General features: G+C 38.6%; 2 protein-coding genes across 7 annotated transcripts in view; one reads left to right on the plus strand and one right to left on the minus strand.

The window, feature by feature from the left end:
- Window positions 1-10,099, minus strand: part of LOC134679889 (PAX-interacting protein 1-like) — a 170,342-nt gene extending 160,243 nt beyond the window's left edge. For 3 of the 6 annotated variants that reach the window (XM_063538814.1, XM_063538811.1, XM_063538816.1), the window contains exon 1: window positions 4,684-7,457. In XM_063538814.1, the coding sequence (XP_063394884.1) occupies window positions 4,684-7,349 (2,666 nt within the window). In that variant the 5' untranslated portion in view covers window positions 7,350-7,457. Of the gene's footprint in view, window positions 1-4,683; window positions 7,458-7,851; window positions 7,985-10,006 lie in introns of those variants that run through there. The other 3 variants (XM_063538812.1, XM_063538813.1, XM_063538815.1) reach the window with 3 other exon arrangements.
- A 94-nt stretch (window positions 10,100-10,193) lies between these two features.
- LOC134679893 (uncharacterized) lies at window positions 10,194-24,615 on the plus strand. The gene is made up of 13 exons (XM_063538820.1): window positions 10,194-10,609; window positions 10,743-10,906; window positions 13,532-13,713; window positions 15,545-15,656; window positions 16,314-16,513; window positions 16,623-16,876; window positions 16,952-17,206; window positions 17,420-17,564; window positions 19,743-19,894; window positions 21,071-21,250; window positions 21,762-21,904; window positions 22,648-22,863; window positions 23,911-24,615. The coding sequence occupies exons 1-13, from the start codon at window positions 10,324-10,326 to the stop codon at window positions 24,148-24,150; spliced, it is 2,529 nt and encodes an 842-aa protein (XP_063394890.1). The 5' UTR covers window positions 10,194-10,323; the 3' UTR covers window positions 24,151-24,615.
- Window positions 24,616-24,637: the final 22 nt, after the last annotated feature.

Here is a 24,637-nt window from a genome sequence, read left to right on the forward strand (position 1 = left end):
ATTCCATACAGCCTGAAAAATACACGTGAGTTTGACTGTTTCAATAGTTCAATACTTAATGTATTTTAGAGCGATCCATTAGGCGGGTGAAATGAAGGGCATAAACTAATATTTGTAAACACTGCAACCTACCGCAAAGATAATTTGTAAGCACTACAATATTGTTTACGAGGAAAGTTACGCTTAAGTTTGTATATTAATAGATTAGGAAGGCGTTGAATCATCCATAATAATTATCAAGGTACACAATAATATTATTGAAATACAATAGCTAGTTGATCATGATCACTTTATTTGCTTTTCACTGCTACTTTCCAATTCACGAAGTGTTTAGTGTGCTAAACTTATATAAAAAAAGAATATTTTCAAGTGAGAGCGTGCAGAGTGCATTGACGTCGAATTTATCAATTATCATTAAGTGTATTTTATCAGAATTCGATGTAGTGGTGACTGATGACGTCAAGGCTCGTATCCGATAGAGAAATTAGTTGGCAACCCATTTCACTGGTGCGTTGCAACTTTCAAGGTAACTAGCAAGCAGTAGGTTCCTGGACAATGTACAAAGACTATAAAAGAGAAACTTAAGTAACTTAGAAAATTAAGAAACTTTGAGGTCATTTTAGCGATTTCCACAAACCTAGAGCTTTAGTTGCCTTAGATTTTATTTCACAGATCTTGAGATCATTAAATTTCTAGGTACGGGTTTCAGAGTGGAGACCTACTTATCATAAGGTGACCTGTGCCGTTGTCACACAAAGTAGGCCCATTATCTTTGACCAATATCTTAGGCAACGTTACAGTTGCGACCGCAGACAAAGCAAGCAATTACGAATATTGAACGTGACATCTCAGTTGACAATACTCCCGGGCTGAGAATGGAACCAAGCCGGCATTTCGTGCATGTACTTTCACCGGTATAACACGCCAATACTCTGCGGCGTACAGTAGAAATTGCACTAAACAGTCGATTACTTATTCTTTACAATATTCTTCTTTAAATTGAAACAGCATATGTAAGCTGCATTTCAATGTTTCTAGCATTTCCTTCAACCGCAAACTGGCGGAGCCAAAGGGAAATAAAAAAAGGGTTTCCCTAAGTTATGATGCAAATGGAAGAGTCGTGTTAAAAAAAAAGTGGTTAAAGGAGGGTTTAACGTAGCGGGCTTTTAATTGTTCTCTGAGACATATGTAATAAGAGGACGGCGAGTACCATTAGCTAATTAAATTGTGCAGCAATATGAAGCGCCAATGAGATTATCGGATCACCCAGGCTTTAAACCGAAATGGAATTATGCGAACCATTACGAGTGTGTTGGTAGATTTCCATTGAAGATACAGCCATACAGCCGTCATATAATTGTTTCAGTGCGCGGTACGTACGACTTATACGACAATGATTCCATGAATGGACTGGAGTATGAAAACAGCGGTACACAATGATAATCAAAATGATACAAATACCAAAGGTGTCAGATTTATTTTTGTAAATCTGTAAAGCGTAAACCGTATTAGTTTCCAGTAGGATCACATACATAATTGTAATTTATGATACACACATTCGAGCTTTGGTCATAATAGATGGCTCACAATGAGCGAATTTGTGATATTCGAAAAATTGTTGCAAATATTGATTTTACTCGAGACAAGAACAGAGGGACATATGCACTACTCGCCTATCTATTAGAAAGGTAGATTCCAAAAACCGGCCAAGTGCGAGTCAACTCGCACACGAAGAGTTCCATACCATTACGCAAAACAATCACGTTTGTTGTATGGGAGCCCCACTTAAATATTTATTTTATTCTGTGTTTAGTATTCGTTGTTATAGTGGCAACAGAAATACATCATCTGTGAAAATTTGAACTGTCTAGCTATCACGGTTCATGAATTACTGTATGTATATCATGATATACACTCTGGTGACAGACAGACAGACGGACGGACAGTGGAGTCTTAGTAATAGGGTCCCGTTTTTACCCTTTGGGTACGGAACCCTAAAAATGATATTAACATCTGATACCAAATCAACAGCAAACTGATGAACGTAAGTCGATCGACATCGAACGGAAGGCTCAGGTTCCATGGCCTTCGATTCTCGACTCGATTACCAACGACGCCAGTGACGCTGCGCCGGCGCCGCCTTCCGTTTTTTAACACTTCGTATAAAGTAGGTACATGTGACGTTGAAGTTATAATGATGATAAGAATAAGAAACCATTTATTGCAACACAAAAAGCATACAGGTTACAAAAATAAAAAATTTAAAAAATGTGCAATGGATGATGTGTTGTTAATTTTGATATTTAACTGGGACCTCGTGTAAAAAAACGTTAAAAAAAATTTGCAATTCATTATTTGTACAATAATAGTCAACCATTACTTTTTATACCTATCTATGAAAACTGTCTGTTCTACCTTAAAATTGAAATTAATATTGGATCACATTTCAGTGACTAACCTCTGATTTCAGCAACTGTATGAATATATTATCAATTTTCTCATATTGTGTAATCTACATGACTCAGAATTTACATCTATTAAGACGACGATCGTTCCACTTCACTAAACAATAAACCGAACCAATCTAATCCGACAGTTAGACTCAACATGGATAAAAATAACAGCATGCAGTTGGCAGCAGACGTGGACAATCTCAGAGCACATAGCGATGTCAAGATCGAAAAGAAACTGCACGAATCAAGCCAGGAGCGTCGATTTTTTTAAGTCTGCATGAGTCAACCGGCGGCATACCGACGCGCACCATGCAGTACGTGTCAACCACCTATTTATGTCGCACGCAGGATCGTCCTGCGCAAACGCAACGCAAATAAACATCATCAAAGGGACGTCGGATTCCGCACGCCGGTGCGCAAAACAACTGCCATTGTCTACGGATGGGTTATTTTCGCAAATAGAAGCTTACAGGGTTCGTTATGCGAGTTGGTTGCCTTGCCGGTGCAATTGGTGGACTAGTGTTTCACGGAGCTTGTTTCCAAGGATGTATCAATATACTACAAGGGCTACAAGCCAAACTATACCTCGAGCAGTTTAGACTTCAGACTCTTCGGAGGCTTAAGTACTCAAAGTTTGGTTGTCTGGAAAAGAGCCAAATCTTTTTTTTTAATAACAATCCTTAATTAATGCATTCCTAACAAAATACACCATAGACGCATACTTTAATTGCATATTTTAACTATCAGTTTTTTTTTTGTCTAATATGGTGAATTAAATTTATAATCTGACTTCTCAAAATTTAAATATTATTCTAAATATCTACTGAAATGATAAATGACTGTATAATAAACCACCATTAGCGGTTTTCCTGCCAGTTATGTATTAAACGTTGACAATACCCCAGTAGAAAGTACTTCGCGGGTCAGTGACCGCTTCTTTTGAAATATAATACGTACGTAATTACATAAGTAATTGTGTGCAATGAAATTCAAGTGGCCAGCCTATGAATAAATGCTAAAAGTGACTTATATATTATAATAAGGATAATTAAGACCAGAATAAAATAATAATTCATAAATAGAATACGGTAAAGGACCTAAATAATAAAATATTTATAAATTGTGTGCATTGCACTAATGTAATGAGAAATCAGAGAGAGGAGAAACATACAGGTACCTATTATGACCTAAGTCTATTATTAGAAATATGATTCTGCTCTCTGATAAATATAAAAATAAATAAAAAACATGTTAGCATCTAATACTAACTTCCCATAGAGAACTGTCTCGCTTTTCATACAAGCAATTAAAAACTGACCTCTCTGACTCTCTCTCTGACTGGCTGGAGTGACGAAGCCCAAAAAGACCTGTCCGCCCTCGGAATACCCAACTGGCGTGAAGTGGCGCAGAATAGGGCAGAATGGCGCTCTCTTGTGTAAGAGGCCAAGATCCTCTTTGGGTCACTGAGCCAGTGATGTATGTATGTATGTATGTATTAAACTTATTAATCAAGTAATTAAGACTGCTTTATCCTGCACAAATCAAGCCACCGACAAGAGCCATACTCTTAAATTATGATGATGATGATTATCCTGTCAGTTAGACAAGGCACGGTGCCTAGGTATGACACTATTATACTAGTACTTACTTGATCTGCCATAAGGTTAACTTACATTTATAAGGGCTCTTAATACAGTCGAGCTATAAAATCCTTTATTAACCAGATGCAAACTAACGTTAAACGTGCAAATTTAATAAATAGCTACTTGTCTGCGTTTAATTGTTAATGCTCAGAAAACCGGTAAAATTAAGTGACACTATGAAAATATCTATATACATTTAAGAGGCATAGGTATGTAATCTGCAGATGTTTTATTGTCTTTGATAGGTCATTAACTCTTTATGGTCGGATTAGGTTTTAGTCACCTTTCAGACCTAAATCACAACAATATAGTAAAAGTAGTAAGTAACATCCTTCACTGAAATAATCAAGAACAAGTAGATAAAAACTGGATATAGGTAGTAAATAATCACACAAAATTTATCTCTAAGTTATGTGAAAACATACCTTAGATTAGATAGTACCCTTGAACTCTAGGCCACTTGTATACGTCCGTCTGTATCCAGATACGAAGTTGGACGTCTTGACGTATACAAGCGGCCTATACCCTACACCTGTGCTAAGTATCTTTTAATCAGGTCAATAAGGTAATTACGTAAGCGTACTGACCTTTCATCCTCATTGGCGGTGGCGGTTGGCTCCTCCTTGCCGTCGCCGGTGTCCCCTGCTGCCGGCTCCGCGGGCACCTCCGCACTATCACACGCCACGTTAACACTGCTCATCACAGAGCCACTGATCGCGTGAGACACCACACCACTCACAGGGCTTCCGAAACTCGAACTGTCATGGTTAGCCGGGTAAGCCGTCGAGCTCACCGGCAGAGACACCACTGGCGAATTAGTCCCGGACACCGTGGATTCGACCGGCGCGACGCTGCTTTGCGACATGACGGGGACGACCCCGCCGTACGTGAGCCCCATGCTGGTTTGTGATTGGACGACGTTCGGGTGCACCGGAGCGCCCATCACCGGCATCGTCTGCTGCATGGACATGGGAATGTTCTGATGAGCCAATGACACTTGTGGCACGGGCTGCCCGGGCACGTATTGCACACCAAGCTGGGCGGGCTGCTGCGGCAGCATGCCCTGCTGCGCTATGTGCTGCGGCATTGTCGGGGCAACGGTCCCCGGTTGCATGTACATCGGATCTGAGGCGGGTATCTGCATACTAGGCTGATTCCCGTCTAGAGTCATCTGCATATTCTGAGGCGCCTGAGCCATCATCTGCATGTTCCCTTGAGGCACATTTCCTTGCTGCGGAGCAATATGAACAGGATTTTGCTGCTGTTGGCTAGCTAGGCTTTGGAGATTCGCAGGTAACGTCGACCCCTGTGGCTGGTTGGCCATAGGTTGAAGATTCGAAGGTAGAGTGGCACCTTGCTGTGATGTGGCAATACTTGTCAGCACCTCTTGGGGTAGAGTTTGCCCTTGCTGGCTCATCTGTGATGGCTGCGTGTGGTATTGTGGAACGCTGTGCTGAGGCTGAACCATTTGAGGTTGAGAAGATGGCATAGAGGCATTCATCATAGCTTGCTGACTGACTGGTTGCTGGCTGACCGCCTGGTTGTATTGGGGTTGGACACCAGACATGCCCTGTTGTTGTAACTGCGGGTGCATCTGTACTTGCTGAGGCTGTGATGGAAGCTGGTGCATTTGAGATTGCATCTGTGGCATCTGCTGGTTGGTTCCAGCCAACTGGGTTGGCATTTGCATCTGTTGTATGTGATTAGGTATTTGTTGATTTTGAAGGGCTTGAATTTGTGCCTGACTTGGCATATGTTGGAGCTGAGGCTGCTGTCCTTGTAAGTGATGCGTCTGCGCCATGCTTGGCATCTGGGCTTGTTGCATCGGATGCAATTGCTGAGGGTTTGGCTGCCCTTGCATTTGCATTTGCTGCATCTGCTGCATCTGCGGCTGCTGTGTCTGTACTTGGGTGATCTGTGCCTGGTTAGGCATGCCTTGCATTTGGGGAATTTGCTGTTGCATTTGCTGCATATTAGGAATTTGTGTTTGCGGTATGTGCTGATTCATTTGCTGCATCTGTTGATTAGGAATTTGCTGCATCTGCTGCGGCATTTGCTGGTGCATGGGTATCTGTTGCATGGGAATGCCTTGTGACTGAGAAATAACTTGCTGCAATTGGTGCTGTGGGAAGCTCTGCGGAATTTGTTGCACTTGTTGCTGCTGTTGTGGGGGCTGCGGGTGGCCCTGTGCCGGATTTTGCATGGTTATATGCGTCATACTCTGTGGGTGTTGTTGAGCCACTTGCTGATTATTCTGCATAGTTTGATTAGTTAATTGCTGAGGCTTTTCTAAAGGAGGAGACTGCACTGAAACTGACTGAGCGACAGGGTGTTGTTGCTGCACAACATTAATGGGCTGTGTCAGCGACTGACCAGGGGAAGCCATAGGGAATTGTTTCTGTACATTTTGATCCAGTTGTTGAACGACGGGAGCGTTACCTTGCATATCTTTAGGCCCTCTATTAGTCAGATCATTACACATGTCATCATGTTGACTATCATTTATTACAACACCACTGTCTGGAGCTTGCAAAGTGGTCTCTGTAGTGTCCAAGTTGTTATTCAATGTAATAGGAGGATTCTGTTGAGTTGTGTGATCCAAATAGTCCATACACATCCACCGGCCTCTGCGGAAAGGCTCAGTGCTTTCTATTTTAACAACTTTAAACCTTTCATTCCTAACATGTTCTTGAATTTCTTTCATACCTTCCTGTGGTTTCGCATTCCCTATTAGATTGATAATGCTGCCTGCACCAGCGTTGGTAACACTAACGTGCATGTCATTCACTTCGGAGCTATTGCTATTTGGCACGGATCCTTGGTTGGGCGCAGGCTCCTGGCCGACGATGGCGAGCCCGTACTGCGTGCTGGTCGGGATGACGGGCGCGCAGCCTAGCGACGTGCTGCTCGCGTTGTAGAACACGTCGTCTTTGGAGAAGGTGTCCTCCGAGTAGCTGGGCGTCTCATTCTCTATGTCCGTCACCCGCGAGATGTCGTCGGTGTGAGATTCGTCTAGATCGTCGGCTGAGTCCTCGCCCGCATCAGTGCTCACCCGAGACCCAACTGTCACACTGGTGATCTGAAACGAAGATATTTTCCTTGGGTTATGGGCGGCTTGAAGACTTGTCGGGTGAGTCACTCCCTTCTCCGACTCGTTCAGCCGAAGAGATTCACTTGTAGTGCGATGGACGACGTTGTTATACTTGTTTTTTTCACTACTTTTATGTGACTTTTGAATCAGATTGTCAGCCATTATGCCGTCCGAATCGAATGACTATCTAAAGAAAATTTCACTGTTTATTGGCTTCAGAGACATTTGACAGACTTTTCGAACATATACATGTAATATAAAACCATTGTACACTCACAATTTCACAAACACAGTAATTTTACTATTTAAAGTTCTTAAAATTCATTAGTAAACACACACAGTTGCGAACATCTTTCAGACGGCAGCAACATGGCGGCCATTTATGCGCAATGCATTATGGTTGACAATTTGCAGTAGACTATAGATATTCTAGAATTACTTTGCATCTTCCCGATCTATGGTCGCTAGATGGCGTTAGGATAGAATAAATTGGGTCAATATTAAATTTTTAATTTCATGCAAATAGCTTTTAAAAAAATACTTCGAATATTTACTAAAACAGTTTCTTATTAAATGGAACCAAAAAGAAGAAATAGTCATTAATTCGCAGCTACTGTATCTACGGGTACAAAGTACGTGAATTTACTAAATTATTTATGCTTACCTTAGTCTTTAATATATATTTTAATAAGAAAACGATAAAAACACAAACTATAAACATTATCTCACATTATTAGATCTCTGATAATGCGCCATTGTGGATAGCAAAGTTGTTCAAAACAATGATTTACGTTTTATTCGTATGTCTCTGTGTAAATAAGCGCCACTGCACAAACATACTTTTATATTTCATTGAAACTATTTTAGTATTTAGATTCTTAACTAATTATAAGTCTAGAGCGATGAATGATATAACTAGGTATTGCAAGGGCTTGAAATCCCAAGACTTCTTCTTTCCGTAGTTCAGCCACTCCACAAGAGGTGGCGCTTTTTAAAGAATGCAATTCCTTATCTTACTAATTAAAAATATCGGAAACAGATGGCACTAGCTACAACGTGCTCGCAGTCGTGCTCGTAAATCTCAAAAATGATAAAATGTATAGCCATGAACATCATTGGCAATTTGATCTAAAGCAATATGAAATTCATTACGAAATAATTAATAATTTCCAGAATTAAATTGTTGGAGTTGTAAATTATCACAGTGTATCGAGTGTAGAGAAATGGATTTAAGTAAACAGGTAAATAGACTATCAGTCAAATGCAAGTTTAATTTGGGCGCTATGAGCTTTACAGATGTTTAAAAAATATTATAATGATTGAATTGGACCAAATTGAACTGAATAAATACAAATCTAAAATATAGTTAAACGCCATCTATTTAACGGCCTTAGCTTAGTCGGCACTGTCGGTAGCGACCCGCCATTGCTCGCTATGCCGTGCCATCGAGGCTGGGCTGGAGAGGCCCTGGGTTCGAATCCTGGGGACCGATTTTTGAATTTCGATCGCTCGATTTCGTCACTCGAAAATCGGTGGAAAACTGCGAAATGCTAATTTCTGAAATACGAGCGATCGAAATTTGGAATCTAGTGGTATTGACCACTCGATTTAAATTCTATTGTAGAATTTAAACGCCTAGTAGTGGAGATATCATTTAATGAAATACACAAAATCGAGTGGTCGAATTTCAAAAATCGGCCCCCTGTAAGGATATTTGTTTAATGTTTATGTTTTCACCTTTTTGGAATAATGTTTACTTTTTATAACTTTTTGTTTTTAAAATGTATTGTTAGGGTTCCGTACCCAAAGGGTAAAACGGGACCCTATTACTAAGACTTCGCTGTCCGTCCGTCCGTCCGTCCGTCCGTCCGTCCGTCTGTCACCAGGCTGTATCTCACGAAACGTGATAGCTAGACAGATGAAATTTTCACAGATGATGTATTTCTGTTGCCGTTATAACAACAAATACTAAAAACAGAATAAAATGAAGATTTAAGTGGGGCTCCCATACAACAAACTTGATTTTTGACCAAAGTTAAGCAACGTCGGGCGGGGTCAGTACTTGGATGGGTGACCGTTTTTTTTGCCGTTTTTTGCATTATGGTACGGAACCCTTCATGCGCGAGTCCGACTCGCACTTGCCCGGTTTTTCCTAGCTCATTCATTCTTCTTCTAGTTTCTTTATATTAACATACTTCAATTGGAACCAGTGTATTCTCATTCATCTTATAACATTTGGTCCTTGGAACCGTATAGTGACAATTATGGAAATGGGAGCAACGCAACGGCACTTTTTTTGGAATTGGTAATGTTTAATTTTTATACTGTATTTATGTTTTTTAAAAATGTATACATAGTTTTTCCTGTATATATCGGTTCATTTACGAAGACGGGCATTTTGGATTGTTATTGCCATGCTTTTGTCGCTCTATCGCTTTTGCATATTTGATCGAATGACGTTTTTCGATTTTTGATGTTGGCTACTAGGCCATCTTGGGTGCCTATATTTTATTTAGGTACCTATCGCAAAGGAAAATGCGCACATAAGTATTTACATAATATTTTTTCGCGCTCAGGCAACCTAAGAAATTTCATGAACTTCCTATTTTATTTAGGCTTAGGTACCTAATGAATACATGCTACAAATTATAAAACCATTTCTTATAGCGTCAGATTCAGCGTCTAAATAAAATAATTAGCACTAATATCTAGTTAAATATTAGCACTGTCATATACCAAATCTTACCTAACTACTCAAACACTAACAAGTAAAAATAATGTCTGGTATGCAAATGGGTAGGAATAAAAAAAATACTTACATGTAGATGAAGATTTGCACAAAATCCGCAACCGGAGGCACCTCGGGGACTAATGCGCAGCGCCCCGACCCCAGCCATTACCTACAAGGTCTTGGATTGAAGCCGATTTAACCATCCCCACCAATCCACTCCTTAAACGGAGGTAATTTGTAATTTGAAAATTGGCCGAGTCGTCCGCCGTGATCCGCTCAGTCGGGCGGGACCCCTGGCTCTGCAATCTCTGAGTAAATAATCGCATCGCCGCATCTTCTGTCGAGCGACTTACTCAGTCGATAAGATACTCTCCGCGTATGCACACCTAGCATGATAGTGTGACAATGGCCAAGTCCATTGACGATCTCTCTAAGAAGAACAGTGACGACGACGGCATGGATGACGACAGCGAAGCACCGATCGGCTGCTGTCAGCGCCTCATGGCTTGCCTCCGCATCAACCCGAACCTAATCATGTTAAAAGTGACTTTATTCGTGATGTACGGAGCCACGGCTTCTTTGCTCCCATACCTGACGATTCATATGCAAAGTATAGGACTTACTGTGCCTGAAATATCGTTTGTGTATTTGGCCTTGCCGTTTACAACCTTCTTAAGCCCACCGATAACTGGTAAGTACTCCTCTGCCTGCTAACCTAAACTTAAGAGCAATGAAAATAAGCACTGTACTGAAATTGTAAAGTATCCTTTTTGATTGTTCTTGAGTGTAATTGATACAATGTGACAGTGTTCCATTGCTTGTAGGTTTTCTGGTGGACCGTTTTGGGGAGTATAAACCAGTGGTCATCACAGCTTTGGTTCTAAACGCAGCGTTCCACCACTCACTGCTCCTGATCCCGCACCAAGAAACTCCTGGGATGATGCCCTCGGCGTACGTCATGAGGGATCCTTACAAAAATAGCGTGGAGGTAAGTAAAGTTAAAAAGGAAAAATGATTGCTCTCAAAACATTTTGCCTACACATCAATTGTTTGAATTTTTCTTTATAAGTAGGTACATTTTTATTTCTGAACTTTGTTATGAAAACTACTGCATAGGTATTCCGTCACCGTCTTTACGTGAATTAGTCCTTGTCACATATATTAGGGTAAAGGTGTATACTAATGCCACACTTGTAAGAATTCGAGCAAATCGCCGTCATCCGGCAGCAGGACGAATTAGCCGGTGGCAAAGTCTTAGCGCTCGGTATTATAATATTCTGCCGAGTGCAGACGGATTTGGCGGGAAGTCAGATTGTATTTAGGTTAGGATTTCTTACCGGATCGTTTTACAAGTTCGATTTGTCTATTAATTTCTTTGTCATGCCTATATTTAACCTCTTGTCTGAGCATGATATGGATCCTGCATCTTTTAAAAAAAATTTCGTGACCGATTTTTTCTGCTCTACGAATATAAACTTACCTACAGCACAACTGAGATGTATATGTATAGTAGTGGACCCTATAATGGACGTGGAACCAGTAATGGGACAAAAAAACATAATTCCTCTAAAATAAGTATCTAAAAGTAGTTTATAAACACTGGCTGTATATTATCATAAATAAGAGTCCTAGAGCTGTTTCAGTTTGAAGTTTTATTAAATTTGGTTGTTTTTTAAGAAATTAGCGTCAACCTAAAAGTTGTCGTGTCACTGAAAAAAAATACCACTACGAATTCTTAACAACTTCGCTAAGAGAGGTGAGTTAATTTACTAAATTTTAATTAATTAATACTTGATGAAAACTAGAATGTGTTTTGTTAATTGCATTTACCATGAGATAAGGTATACAACACACTATGTTGTGACTCCACAGATGTAAAAAAATAGTGGTATTTGGCCCAATCCCATTATAGGAGCTGTAAAACTGCGTACCTCCTATGATGGGACAAATGACAGAATGATGCTTGCTATGCCATAATTTAATGTTTAAACAATACAGAAATAAAAATTTAATGTTTAAACAATACAGAAATAAAATGTAGTTAAGAAATATGTCAATCAGGAGGTATTCTCGGACTTCGGATAAATTAATATCGTTTTACCAAACTTTTATTTAACTTGCCCTGTGTTAGTGTGGGTCCAATCTTGGTAGCTGAATTTGAGCCACTTTTCGATTTCCAATTCAGTTGAAATTTTGTGTAAGTACGTAATTAAGTATGCAAATCGGATGATAAAGCAATATTATGATAACATGGACCTGATCTGATGATGGAGACAGGAGGTGGCCATGGGAACTTTATCGCATTAAACCCTAACTAATTGTGTTAGGGTATATTAGAATTGTCTCGATGGATCTAATACAATAATAATTGGCTGTGGAAAGAAAAATACATTCAGCGATAAAAGCTTATACCAAAAATTGTTTTATTTTGCCGTAATTTATTCCCCATTTCAATATTTTATACTGATAGAGCAATGTCCATTATAGGGGGCCCATTACTGGATCCACGTCCATTACCGGGGGCCCATTACTGGAACTTTGGTGTCCATGACTGGAGAAAAAAAGCATAGTTTTAATTTGTTAAATATGTGGAAACTAATTGCAGTATCTTTGATACAACACGCCTAAAACATGAAAGACGGATAAGTAGGACTTTCATCTTTTAACACGCTAAGCGGTAGACCATTTACATGTATAAGGGAAATATCATAAATACTCCAAATTTCCTCTTAAATGTCCCATGACTGGTGCTGTTACTATATATGTAAGCCCACGATTTTTGACGAAAAAACGACAAGTGTTATTTTCAGTATTTTCACAAAGTGTATTTGGTTGGTTGCTGTATAGTTGCTGCACCCGTTTGCTAAATTATATTTATTTTACGGTCAATTTATGTTTTTCTAATGTCTATACAGCATTATGTACAAGCCGTTTCTGTTTAATTTACATATACTCAGTCACATCCTTCCATTCAGTGAAATGTTAACATAACGATAATGGTTTCTGCGATTCGAATATAGTTCCATTATTTCCACGTAGGGATAAATATTTGCTCCACGATCCATCCGTCTGTAACGGACGCAGAACCAACCTATTACCTACTCAGGAACTTTTAAAGGGGCAACCTTTATTACTTGGGACAGGCTAGTATGGTCAAGGACCTAGCAGATGATAATTTATAGTCGAATTACGATGCTCCCCATAGCTATTTGAGTGGCAATGTCTTGTAATTTGAGCCATATAGAGGATAAGTAGGCATCTGCATTGTCTAAATATAAACTTTGTAGAGCGATTTATTTTGTATGTAGGGGAGCGTGGGGATTGTTGTAACAATTTTTGGAAAGAGGCCTATTGTCTCAAGTTTGTATAATTTTATGATTGTTTTTTGCATTCATTGTTTTCTCTTACCTACCTAATTATTGGAGTTGCAATAATAAAAATATGAAGTAGTAATACCACAGAACCATTGATAGTTTTGAGTAAGTCGTTGTCAAGTCAATGACTTAAGTTTCAAGATGACCTGTACTGGGACCTCGTCGATCACCACCTTACCTTACCACTTACCTTATTTGTGACTTTCTAAGACACTTGCTTAAACCGCCATTATTTCCAGATCTGGTGGAGTCCGTGCCCCAGCCGAGAGTGCCCTGACGAGGACGAACAGGTGGACTTCGTTCTAGACCGCTGCATCGACCACTGCTTACTATCCGAGCCGACCGCGAGCCCTGTCGATCCGTCGGATGATAAAGATGATCTAGATTTTCATATTAGCCGCAAATTCAAATCGAACGTAAGGTACGAACTACATCCTTGATTTTGACATTAACATATTCTCTAGAGACTGCGTAAACTAAGTTAAAAATTATCTCCCTCGTACTGACATTGGTGCAAGCACAGAAGAAATAATAGTACTACCGTACAGAAAGGACACTGCCTACAAACCCGAAGTTTGACAGCGATTCAGGGTCGAATCATGCCTTGCCTTTCTAATATATAGCACTATTCCTTTCGGCTATTTAAGGTTGTCAAAATTCAAGTGATTATCTTATCTGTGGTCGTGCACGCACAAGGAAGTCAAGTGGTGCCAACCCTAATAATTGCTCGGAGCAATGCTGAGCCGAACGGAGCCGAGTTCGACCGAAGTTAGGAGTGTCTAGGGTGTCAGGTGTGTGTAGGAGTTAGGAGCGTGAGGAGGAGGAGTGTGTGGGAGGAGGAGGACTGTGTGTGTTGAGACTGTTGAGTGGAAGAGCGTTGCTGGTGCAAATAAGCGTGTAGATACAATCAGCAGCAGAATTTACAAAGCGCGCGAGGTGTTCACAATTACCTTGACAAGCTCTTATTCCCTTAAAAATAAAGTCGCGTTAAGATAATTTTGAACACCTCGCCCGCTTAACAACTTCTGCTGCTGGCTGTACTGCGTTTGAGTAGACGCAGTAGCTAGAGTTTAAGGCCGCGTAAAACTCATGGTGGGGGTACTAGAAATGTTACTTTCCTTGGCTTTGCGAGCATTTGGGATATTCCACCAGAATCTCGCTTTAAAATAAGACTGAAAATGAAAGGTTTTGGTATGATGTAAATTAAAAAGTTAACAAATGCAAGCTTTGTTTGAAAAAAAAAGAAGCTTTGTTTGCATTCTTAGAAAATTTTAATTCCACTTATAATTATCACTTTTCCTAAAAACCGAAGTCATTAATGGGCTTAAATTATTACATAGTACACTAGGTGAATTAAGCCACCTCTATGATGATAGAGAGTAAATACCGGGCAAGTGCGAGTCGGACTCGCGCACGAAGGGTTCCGTACCATAATGCAAATAAAAAACGGAAAAAAAATGCAAAGAAAAAACGGTCACCCATCCAAGTACTGAACTGACCACGCTTAACTTTGGTCAAAAATCACGTTTGTTGTATATCTTTATTTTATTCTGTTTTTAGTATTTGTTGTTATAGCGGCAACAGAAATACATCATCTGTGAAAATTTCAACTGTCTAGCTATCACGGTTCGTCAGATACAGCCTGGTGACAGATAGACGGACGGACGGACGGACGGACGGATGGACGGACGGATGGACGGACGGACAGTGAAGTCTTAGTAATAGGGTCCCGTTTTACCCTTTGGGTACGGAATCCTAAAAACCGTAAAGCTGCCTCTTTCTTGTGGGTACTATTTATAGGAAATATCATAGCTACCTTACTTACTTAAACCAGGAAACTGTAACCATTCTCCATTTTCTCTAAGTCTGTTTTCGTAGAAATTCTCATGTAATGTATTTATTTTTAAGATAAAAAAAATCATATGACAATAGAGTTCGAGAGTAGGTAGGTTATTATAATATTCAAGTCAATATTTATGTTCGACAATGAGTTTTTATGGTGTCTGCCTACCGAGAATAATTTTGAGCAAACAGAGATAAAATAGATTTAATTGTAGATAGACGTATGAAACTTGTGATCATGTACAACGTAGTAATTTATAACTACAGTGGCATTAATTATCTACATCTACGTTAAAACAATTAGCATTATGCAAAATATCTAGAGAAAAAAGAAATGGCTGAAAACCGAACACTATTAAAAACACAGGTATTTTTTAATTTAAATATAAAAGGCTCAAATATGATTTTAGCTTGTTCAATATCACTGATGACGAGGACTATAATGATGCAGCGTTCTTCCTTGTGGAAGTCCACGAAGATCTTGGAGATCCGAAAGAACAACTAGGCATAGAAATGGAAAGGGTAAGCATTCTTTAAAATTCCCGTCTTATTGTTGATGTAGTTCATATCACGTCTGTTAGATTGTTTTCGAGCTTGGCTAGAGAGTTAAGGGTAGGTACTAGGTACTAAAAAAAATCATTCGGAAAACCATTATGAATTTGCCATGTTTCTATTCTTGTTACTAAAGTAAAGACCTAACTGAGGGGCGAAGCATGTGGTTCAACCCGTTCAACCATGTGTTCGTTTTGTAATCTTCGCTTCTGAATTCATTAACAGAATTTGTTTCGGGTGCCAAACGGGCAAGAGTTGTGATTGCTTTCAGAATGTACGAGTAGGTTATTACTGTTATTAGTTAGTAAAGTGAATCAATCAAGATTAACGTATCCATACTATAGTTCGTTTTTATTAGCATTAGAAAGAACTCCACAGAAGCAAGCGTGCAGTTTTTATCAGGCTCTTTAATTGTTAATAATTATTGAATTATCTAATGTAGCATGGTCAATACATATAATTTACTTCAAATTATTACCGCTAAATGTGCCGGATTTGGAACCACAAGCTTACTTCTGCGAAGTTCTTTCTAATGCTAAAAAAAACGAACTATACGTAGGTGACTACTCATTTGGTGCTTACCTATTAAATAAGGAGGGTCTGTTCAAATAATATTTACTGTTTCAGGATGAAAACGAAACAATTACCGATTTCAAAACAAGATTCGGTGAAAAACTCCTCATAGACCAAGGAGTAAACATAACAGCATTAGACAAAGAGGACCTAAGATGTGGAGGCCTAGTGATGTTGCACAACATGACCAAATTGTCACAACAAAGACTCGAGAAAATATCCCGTGACTGCATTGTCCAAAAATGTGACTTCAGGTAAATTAATATTACATGTTTTTCTATTCTTAAGTACATTACCATTTATCTATTGTAAATATAGAGGCTATCAAAAGATTAAGTGTGATTTATCATCGGAAAATTACAGGAAAGGCGGCCCCGATATTTGCCCACCAGATTATAAAGAAAGCGATGACAAAACTTTCTATATCTACTTCTTCTTGAGATTTATGGGAACCATCATGTTATCTGCCACTGTAACCATCATGGATCCGATTGCTCTAACAATGATACAGAAATACGGCGGTGACTTTGGCCGAGAAAGATTATTCTCGAGTATCGGCATGGCTATATTCTCTCCTATAACTGGCATGCTTATAGATATGAGGAGTAAACAAGTCGGTGAGTTAACGCCATCTCGTAATCGTTATCTTATATCAATAGTTTGTTGTGTTTACATCGGTTTGTTGATTGCAGGTTACACGGACTATTCCGCTGCATTTTACACGTACGACGTGTTGCTCTTGATATCAGCTATAACGGTAGCTGTGATGCCACTAGGGGCGAAATTGCCTGCAGATAATTTGCTACACGATCTAGTGAATATCATAAAGATGCCGCACATTATAATTTTTATATTTTTCCTGTTTGCCTTGGGCAATTTCTGGGGTTTTATTGAATCTTATCTTTTCCTGTATTTGAAGGAATTGGGCGCACCAAACTTCCTGTTAGGTAAGTGTTGCAACAAATATAACAGAATTTGGAGGTAAACATTGACCACTTTCTTTTACCATTTCATATCGGATTATGTAGACGAAGTCAGACACAAGACAGATATACCATACCTATCAGACCCTGTGTTTTTGTAGTTACATAGTAGATACATTTTTATGTTCTTAATTAGTATTTCCGAATCATACAGTGTGCACTTACGTATTTGTGCAGGAATAACGGTGACAGTGGGCACGCTGAGCAGCATCCCCTTCCTGTATGGTGCTGACGCCATCACGGCGCGCATGGGGCACGTCAACGTCATCATCGTAGCCTTCTTCTCGCACGCTGCCAGGCTCGTCGGCTACTCCTTCATAGAGTAAGTCCCTGGCAGAGCTTCTTACAATTAATTGATTCTCAATGCATGAAGTCCAACAGGATTCCAATCAGCCGTTGGAGAAAGAGAAGCTTTAGGGCAACAAACAAAAACACCTGAGGTTGGACCCTGCGTGTCAGATAAAACAGGAGCGTGAGGTATGTGAGAATCTACAAATGGAGTCTAACTGAAGAGCATCAAGTTAGGTAACATACCTACGTATACCCATGTCGGCCGACGCTAGCCCCTAAGCAGTTCTGCCTTGCTAGTCATGCCACATCGATTTATGTATTTTAGATTGATATTGCTAGGAAAACTAAGTGTGACTTAATTTGTGTAATTTTGTAATGTGTTTACTTCTATTCTGAAGAAAGAACAAAGACCAATAAAATGTTTTAGATATAATAATTATACTCACATGACTAATTTTGGTGATCCTTTGATCCTTCCAGCAATACAACCTGAGGGTCTTAAACGCCCTTAGCAAGACGTATTTAAACAATGTCCGGTACCCAGTAATACGTATCACATTCATCTGACAGACAACGATATAACAATGCCGGTTATCTAAAGGAAACACTGTGGGTGTCAGCTATTTTACAATTTGTAGCAATGTGAAATACTTGGCAAGACCTTGGCAATGGCATGTTTGTAGTAGTCAATCAGTTCTTACATGCCGTTGTCTTGTCCATCTTAACTAAACATGGACAAGGAGCTAAGTGGTGTCTTATCAAATGCACAGCAAGTGCATCAACATTGCAAATAGTTGTTGTTTAATACTACTGCTATTGTGGAAACTTGAAATTCCTTTATATTTTTGTAGTTCATTTATAACGTATATCCACGTAAAGGTACATTTTTTTCAGGACAACACAGAAACTTTCGAAAATTAGAAATAAATACTTGTTGCTATGTCAGCTTAAACTGATGTAGGTACTACGAGTAACTTAAAGTACAAAATAACACGACATTAGACAACCAATCGAATATTAATTGGGAACTAAAATGCCTTGAAAGTACAAGAGAACCGATTTGTGAAATGGTGCGATTTTTTTTCTGTGAGTCAATACTTAGAATATAGTAAAATATCAGAAATCAGATGACATTTTTTGCCTTCCATTCTCGTTACTTAAATATTACCAATAATCATACAAGATAATTGGATAAAATATTGCTTGTCAGTTCTTGGAACGACTATTCTCTATCTCAGGCTACATCAAAGATTTGAATCACAGTCGGTGTCACATTATTTGTATAATTTAAATCTGTAGATTTCTATTCTGTTTCGTAAAACGGTTAAACCTAGCAGACACTTGTGGAGTTTTATCTTCATCAGCACATAGAACGTTACATCCTTTAACTCTATTTACAGAATTAATGTATCCAGGGGCATTGTCAAGTTTATGAACACAACGACAGAATGTGGGAGGACTTTAAAGTCTGTGGTCAAAGACATTGAAGTGGACTAGACAGAGAAATAATCGTCCAATTAGATGAAATAGATATGTTATGATAAATCTCAAACCAGATTATTGTTTCTCTTTATCGATAGATATCAAACTATAAAATTACGCGTTCCTAAATGTCACGTGAAACATATGAAAGTATATGATATGCACGTGTTATTATATCAAATAGGTTCAATAAAGATGAGACATCATCATACTATATAGTGTCCGTAGTTTTATCGTCCTAAAGATACCATGTTATGGTGACTAACATGAAGTAATCGAAATAAAGTGTCTCAAACATACTATCTTCATTCCTGTTAGCATTACTTATTTCAGTTACTCATGCCTGAAGGGACGGGTATGTTCTTGTTCCTTTCTGGGTATATTTTAATACCAATGTAACAACCCCAATGAAAAGGCTATTAGGTACCTAATTGATTAGTTTTGATCGACTTTCGGCAATTGTTGCACTTTATTTCCTGTCTACTCTTTATCGTTACGTCAGATTTTAAGAGTTTAATCTTTTATAATCTTCTAGATTCTTAAGTTTTTTATTTGACTTGACTGCTACCTTTCTTATTTGTTTCGTGTAACTTTTTATTTGTCCTTAGTCTTGCCTTTACACGCGTGCTTTTTATCTTACTCAATCTTTATTATACATACGTTTTTACAAGTGACACATTTTTCATCTTTTACATTTAGATGACTGGTTTTCTGTTTATTTCTACAGGAACTCCTGGTGGTGCTTCCCCTTTGAGGCTATGGAGTCTCTTTCCGTCCACTTGATGTGGGTGGCGGCGGCAACTTACTGCGCTATGCTGGCCCCTAAGAACCTTTTAGCTACGCTCATTGGAGTGCTCGGGATGGCCCACTTCAGCCTTGGTGAGTTCCTTTGAGACGCTCGCATAATAAGTAAATAGGGGAACTGGGTAATGGAGCTAATAATAAGATTAATAGTTGGGTACCACAGAGATCTAGATGCTCGCTTGTTTGTTATTTCCTTGTACTGCAATGAGACTCACAGTTTTTTTTGTTTTAGTATCTGTAGCCGCGTTTCGTTTGATCTCACTTAAAAAAATTGTCTTCGGTACGTAAAATTTTAGACGATTTTTTTTTACTTTCTGCTGCAAAACACCTTGCATTGCATAATTTAATTTAATATTTTAATACACTTTACACAGGATACTCAAGTCCTAAAAGAACTGACCGATTTAATTTCAGTTTTCTGTACCAGTGATACATTAGATCTTAGATAGGTGTGAATTTAAGTGCATTGTTATAATTATGCCAGAAGGCTTAAAAATGGGACTTCTTCTCAGGTTGCCCAGGTACTTAAACTTAACACGTCCAATTGATATCTGCTAGCAAATACTACTAACTACTACTAAAACTACTAAATTTATGAAATATTTTTACTGTAGTCACCTATAATTCGAACGAGTCAACCACCTTTTAACAAAACGTAACAACTTTATATCATGTATCATGTTATCGATTAAATCCACCGGTTCTCAATATCGTCAGGCAAATAATAACGGTAAGAACATAATCGTTCTGCTAACTTCCAGATCTAAAATACACAAATGTATAATTACCGAGCGCATTAAACTTGTTGACGTCATGTAAAAACATAGAGTTGTAAATTTTTTTTAATCTTCTGGTTTAACTTCGCGTACCTAGTTTGTATTTTAGTAAATATTAAGAAGGTAAAATAACTCTTTTTTTTAACTACGAGGGTAATGTTGAAAACAGGTGAAATACTTGTAAAACAATAACAAAAAAATCTTAAATGCCATAAACATTTTTTAGGGTTTTTTCATTCATTTTTGTTCATTTTTAAGTCCTTCTAAATTAGTCGTTGCAAAAATAAATACATTTTCATAAATCGTACAAACGTTTTGTAAACGTGTAAATCGTACAAATTGGTAGGTATAAATAACGTGTTGTGGAAAACTTAACAGTTTCCAACAGTAAAAAGAAACGAAGCTAATTCCGAAGAAGCAATAATATGTGATTAAATTAAAAAAAAATATTGTTCGACTTTTCCTCTTATTTTAGGAAGAGGCAGCGGCAGCTTCGGCGGCGGTCTGCTCATCGCTTCACTCGGGACCAGAGAAGCATTCCGCTACATGGGCCTGATTGCGTTCCTAGGAGGCATAATATATGGGCTGCTGCATTATTTCTGGCTCAGACACATAAACATGACATCACTGGGAAGGCCTAGTGAACAAGACAATGGTGAGTGACAAGTGATAGACAACCGTATGAGAGGATACGGTGTAACCGTTTGACCGCAAAAGACGTCAACTGACGCGCGCGGCTACACCCCAATATCAACCTTCGTCGAAATGCACGACTCAATTTGTTGTCAGGATGTTGTTTCTGCTTTGTTGTTTTTGGGGTTCCGTACCCAAGGGGTAAAAATGGGAACCTGTTACTAAGACTCCGCTCTCCGTCCGTCTGTCTGTCACCAGACTGTAACTCATGAACTGTGATAGCTAGACAGTTGAAATCACAGATGAAGTATTTCTGTTGCCGCTATATAAAAAAAAACTAAAAATAAAATAAATATTGGGCTCCCATACAACAATCGTGATATTTTAGCCGTTTTTTGCGTAATGGTACGAAACCCCGGACTCGCACTTGGTCGGTTTTTTATATCTGTTTCCGATTGACTCTCAATTGCCATTTAAGAAACAGTTAATTATCGTTAACTGAAGAAAAAATCTAATGTTATTTTGACCATCAGAAAGTGGCGAAGGCGACAAGCTGAACGGAGAGCCATTGAGGAAGGACGCTGAGACCATGATATCCCTGGAGAGACTACACATCATCACACGATTCAATCCGCTGGGATCACTGCATTCCTTGCCCAGAGGATCGAGAGCTAGGGTAAGTTATTTGTAGTTCAATACTCACTTGAATGTGGCGGAGGCAAGATGCATGAAAAGCTCTCTTGAAGAAATCTGAGACCATGATATCAATGGAGAAACTGCACAGCATCACGAGATTTCATCCACTGGGATCAATGTATTCCTTGCCCAGAGGATACTAAGTAAATGGCTAAGGCGAAAAACTGTATTTTTGTTACCTATTATAATTATACTTCGTTTTTTTTAGCATTAGAAATTAGGTAAACGATCGTGATGTGTCTTTTAATTGAAAAACACATTTTAAAAATAAGTTACTGCAAATATGTAACAATTATGAATCTAATACGATCATTTATATTCTTCTGCTTTCATAAGTAATAGTTATTGATTTTTAAAAAGCGTTTTTCAATTAAAAGACATGCCAAGATCGCTTACCTTCTTTGAAGTTCTTTCTAATGCTAAAAAAAACGAACTATATGTTCAAACATTAATTTCAAAATCGCCCTGTACTTATGTTTCTCTAGTTCTATCTAAATTCTAAACCATTTTAAAGTTTTAATTATCAATAGGTACTTATAATTAAACATTATCTCATCAATATAAGTACCTATATCAATCTTATTCTTGATGACACTTGTTCTAAAAAAAGTATTCTATCTAACTTGTTCTAAAAAAAGTATTCTATCTAAATTGGAGATTATGCAAATTAATTGATTCGCAACCAGTAAAGAACCTTCTTAATACTTTCCGATAAATTTCCAGTTATCTCAAGGCGACATAAACGAGCTCTACCGCAGTCGCAGCGGCAGTAACAGCCAACGTCGCTGCAGCAACATCGAGATATCGCCGAAGACCCCACAAGGCTCAGCCTCGAAGGTGGACCTTCTGCGATCAGCGCTGGAGATCGGACACCAGCACGGCAAAGGACACATTTCCAATCCCATGCTGTCGAATAGACCACCGCCTCAGCTTTATAAGGTATGTATGTTTTGTGTAAATGAGGTACCTATAGCTGAAGACCCAAAACTGAGATGCAAAGGTAGACTTTCTGCAGTCAGCGCAAGAGATCGGCCATTAGTACTGCAAAGGACACATTTCCAACCCCATGCTGTCGAATAGAGGGCCTCAGCTTTTATGGTACTTATGTTTTGTAACATCGAGGTATAACTGGAGACACAAGGCCCAGCTATAGCTAGGCAAAATATAATGACGCAGCAGCGTCATCTATTTCTTTCAGCTGTAAAACGAATACTGAAACGATTCTTGGTTTGCATATTCTCGGAGACTTTACACATCTTACACATTACATTTAACGCAATTATAATATTTGGTAGTTGAGTTAGACCAAGAAAAGTCTGCCACGATTTTGATAGCATACGCAGTGTAAGTGTTATTTATACGTCATCATTTCATAGAAGTTTGACGTTTAAAATAACACTTGGTTCTTTTCTTAGTCTATCTAGTAATTTTATTCATACATAATAGACGACACGTGTCTAATGCCTATAACGAGTGAGATGAGTTTAGTTCTGGTTTTATATTTTATCAACAAAAACTAACACAAACACTACCTTGAATGCTGTATTTGTCTACTGTCTTAACACTGACGCATTGATGCAAATTTATATCACTGATTAAGTGTCAAAGCTATTTATTTTTCGACGTTAAGTACTCTGTTATTATTTAAAAGTTGAATGGTTTTACTGAATTATGCGATCGACAACACAAACGCAATTCTTCCCATTCGCGATTCCCATACAATATGGATTCCACACAACTGCAGTTTACTACATTCGTGATTCCACACAGTTGTTTTTTTTACGCAATCGAGATTCTTCCTATTCTTCCTAGTCATAATTCCGAATTATGTGATCGACCTAGGTATAGTTACCTACTGTTATTTTTAGGGAATGCCATTATGAATCTGCGCAGCCTGTTATGACTAGATGGACATTATGGACAACCATCCTATAAATGTCTTAAATGTAAAGTATAATCTAAACGTGGACTACATCTCCTTTCTAGCTCGCAAACAGCGCTCCAAAACTGACCCAACGCAACAATATCTCGCAGCCCATCCTCAGTGAATACGACACGCGCCGTCGAGATTCCATACCCGAAGAGGCCGAGGAAGACAAACTGGTCAGTAAACCCACAGCTGGTCAAGCCAAGACCAGGAGTCACATCCCCCCACCACCGAGCTACGACGAGGTTATCCATGAACACAGAAAAAGTTGGCACTCCGATGATAGCACACCCACTTAGAATTACAGTGGCACTTTGAGTCTATGCCAAAGAGATGTTAATGCCTGATTGGCATAGATTCATAGATGAATGCTATGAAAAAGTAACTTTTGATAAGGATACATTTTGCAAAGTTTATGTCATAGAATGTGAAGTAATAGCTACATTGCCAAAAAGTTAGAAGAGTAATAATTAATTAAAACATCTTGCTGGTCTATTGTCAAGTTGTAAAATTGATTTGTTTCATCTCTGTGTGGAAAGAAGTACGAATAATAAAAAATCGTTTTTCAAACGTTAATTCCAAAAGAACAATGTTTGATTATTTTATAAGACATCAGTCACTTATCGTCATAAGTTCAATTACATAAAAAATCTGATATTTATAAAAACGTTTTGTACTAATCTTAAGCATAATTTTGTAAAAGGCTTTAATTTATTTAAGGTGTAGATAGAAATTGCTAATATACTTTATGATTTCGTTTAGAATTGTTTTATTAAAAACGTTAAC

Source organism: Cydia fagiglandana, chromosome 3 (genome assembly GCF_963556715.1).
Source record: "Cydia fagiglandana chromosome 3, ilCydFagi1.1, whole genome shotgun sequence".
Lineage (NCBI taxonomy): Eukaryota > Metazoa > Arthropoda > Insecta > Lepidoptera > Tortricidae > Cydia > Cydia fagiglandana.

Excerpts from the sequence above, each read along its gene's own strand:
- LOC134679893 (XM_063538820.1), top strand. The coding sequence starts at position 10,324 with ATGGCCAAGTCCATTGACGATCTCTCTAAGAAGAACAGTGACGACGAC. Across the intron at positions 10,907-13,531 it reads CTTACAAAAATAGCGTGGAG|ATCTGGTGGAGTCCGTGCCC; the intron begins GTAAGTAAAGTT and ends CATTATTTCCAG. Across the intron at positions 21,251-21,761 it reads GCCTAGTGAACAAGACAATG|AAAGTGGCGAAGGCGACAAG; the intron begins GTGAGTGACAAG and ends TTTGACCATCAG.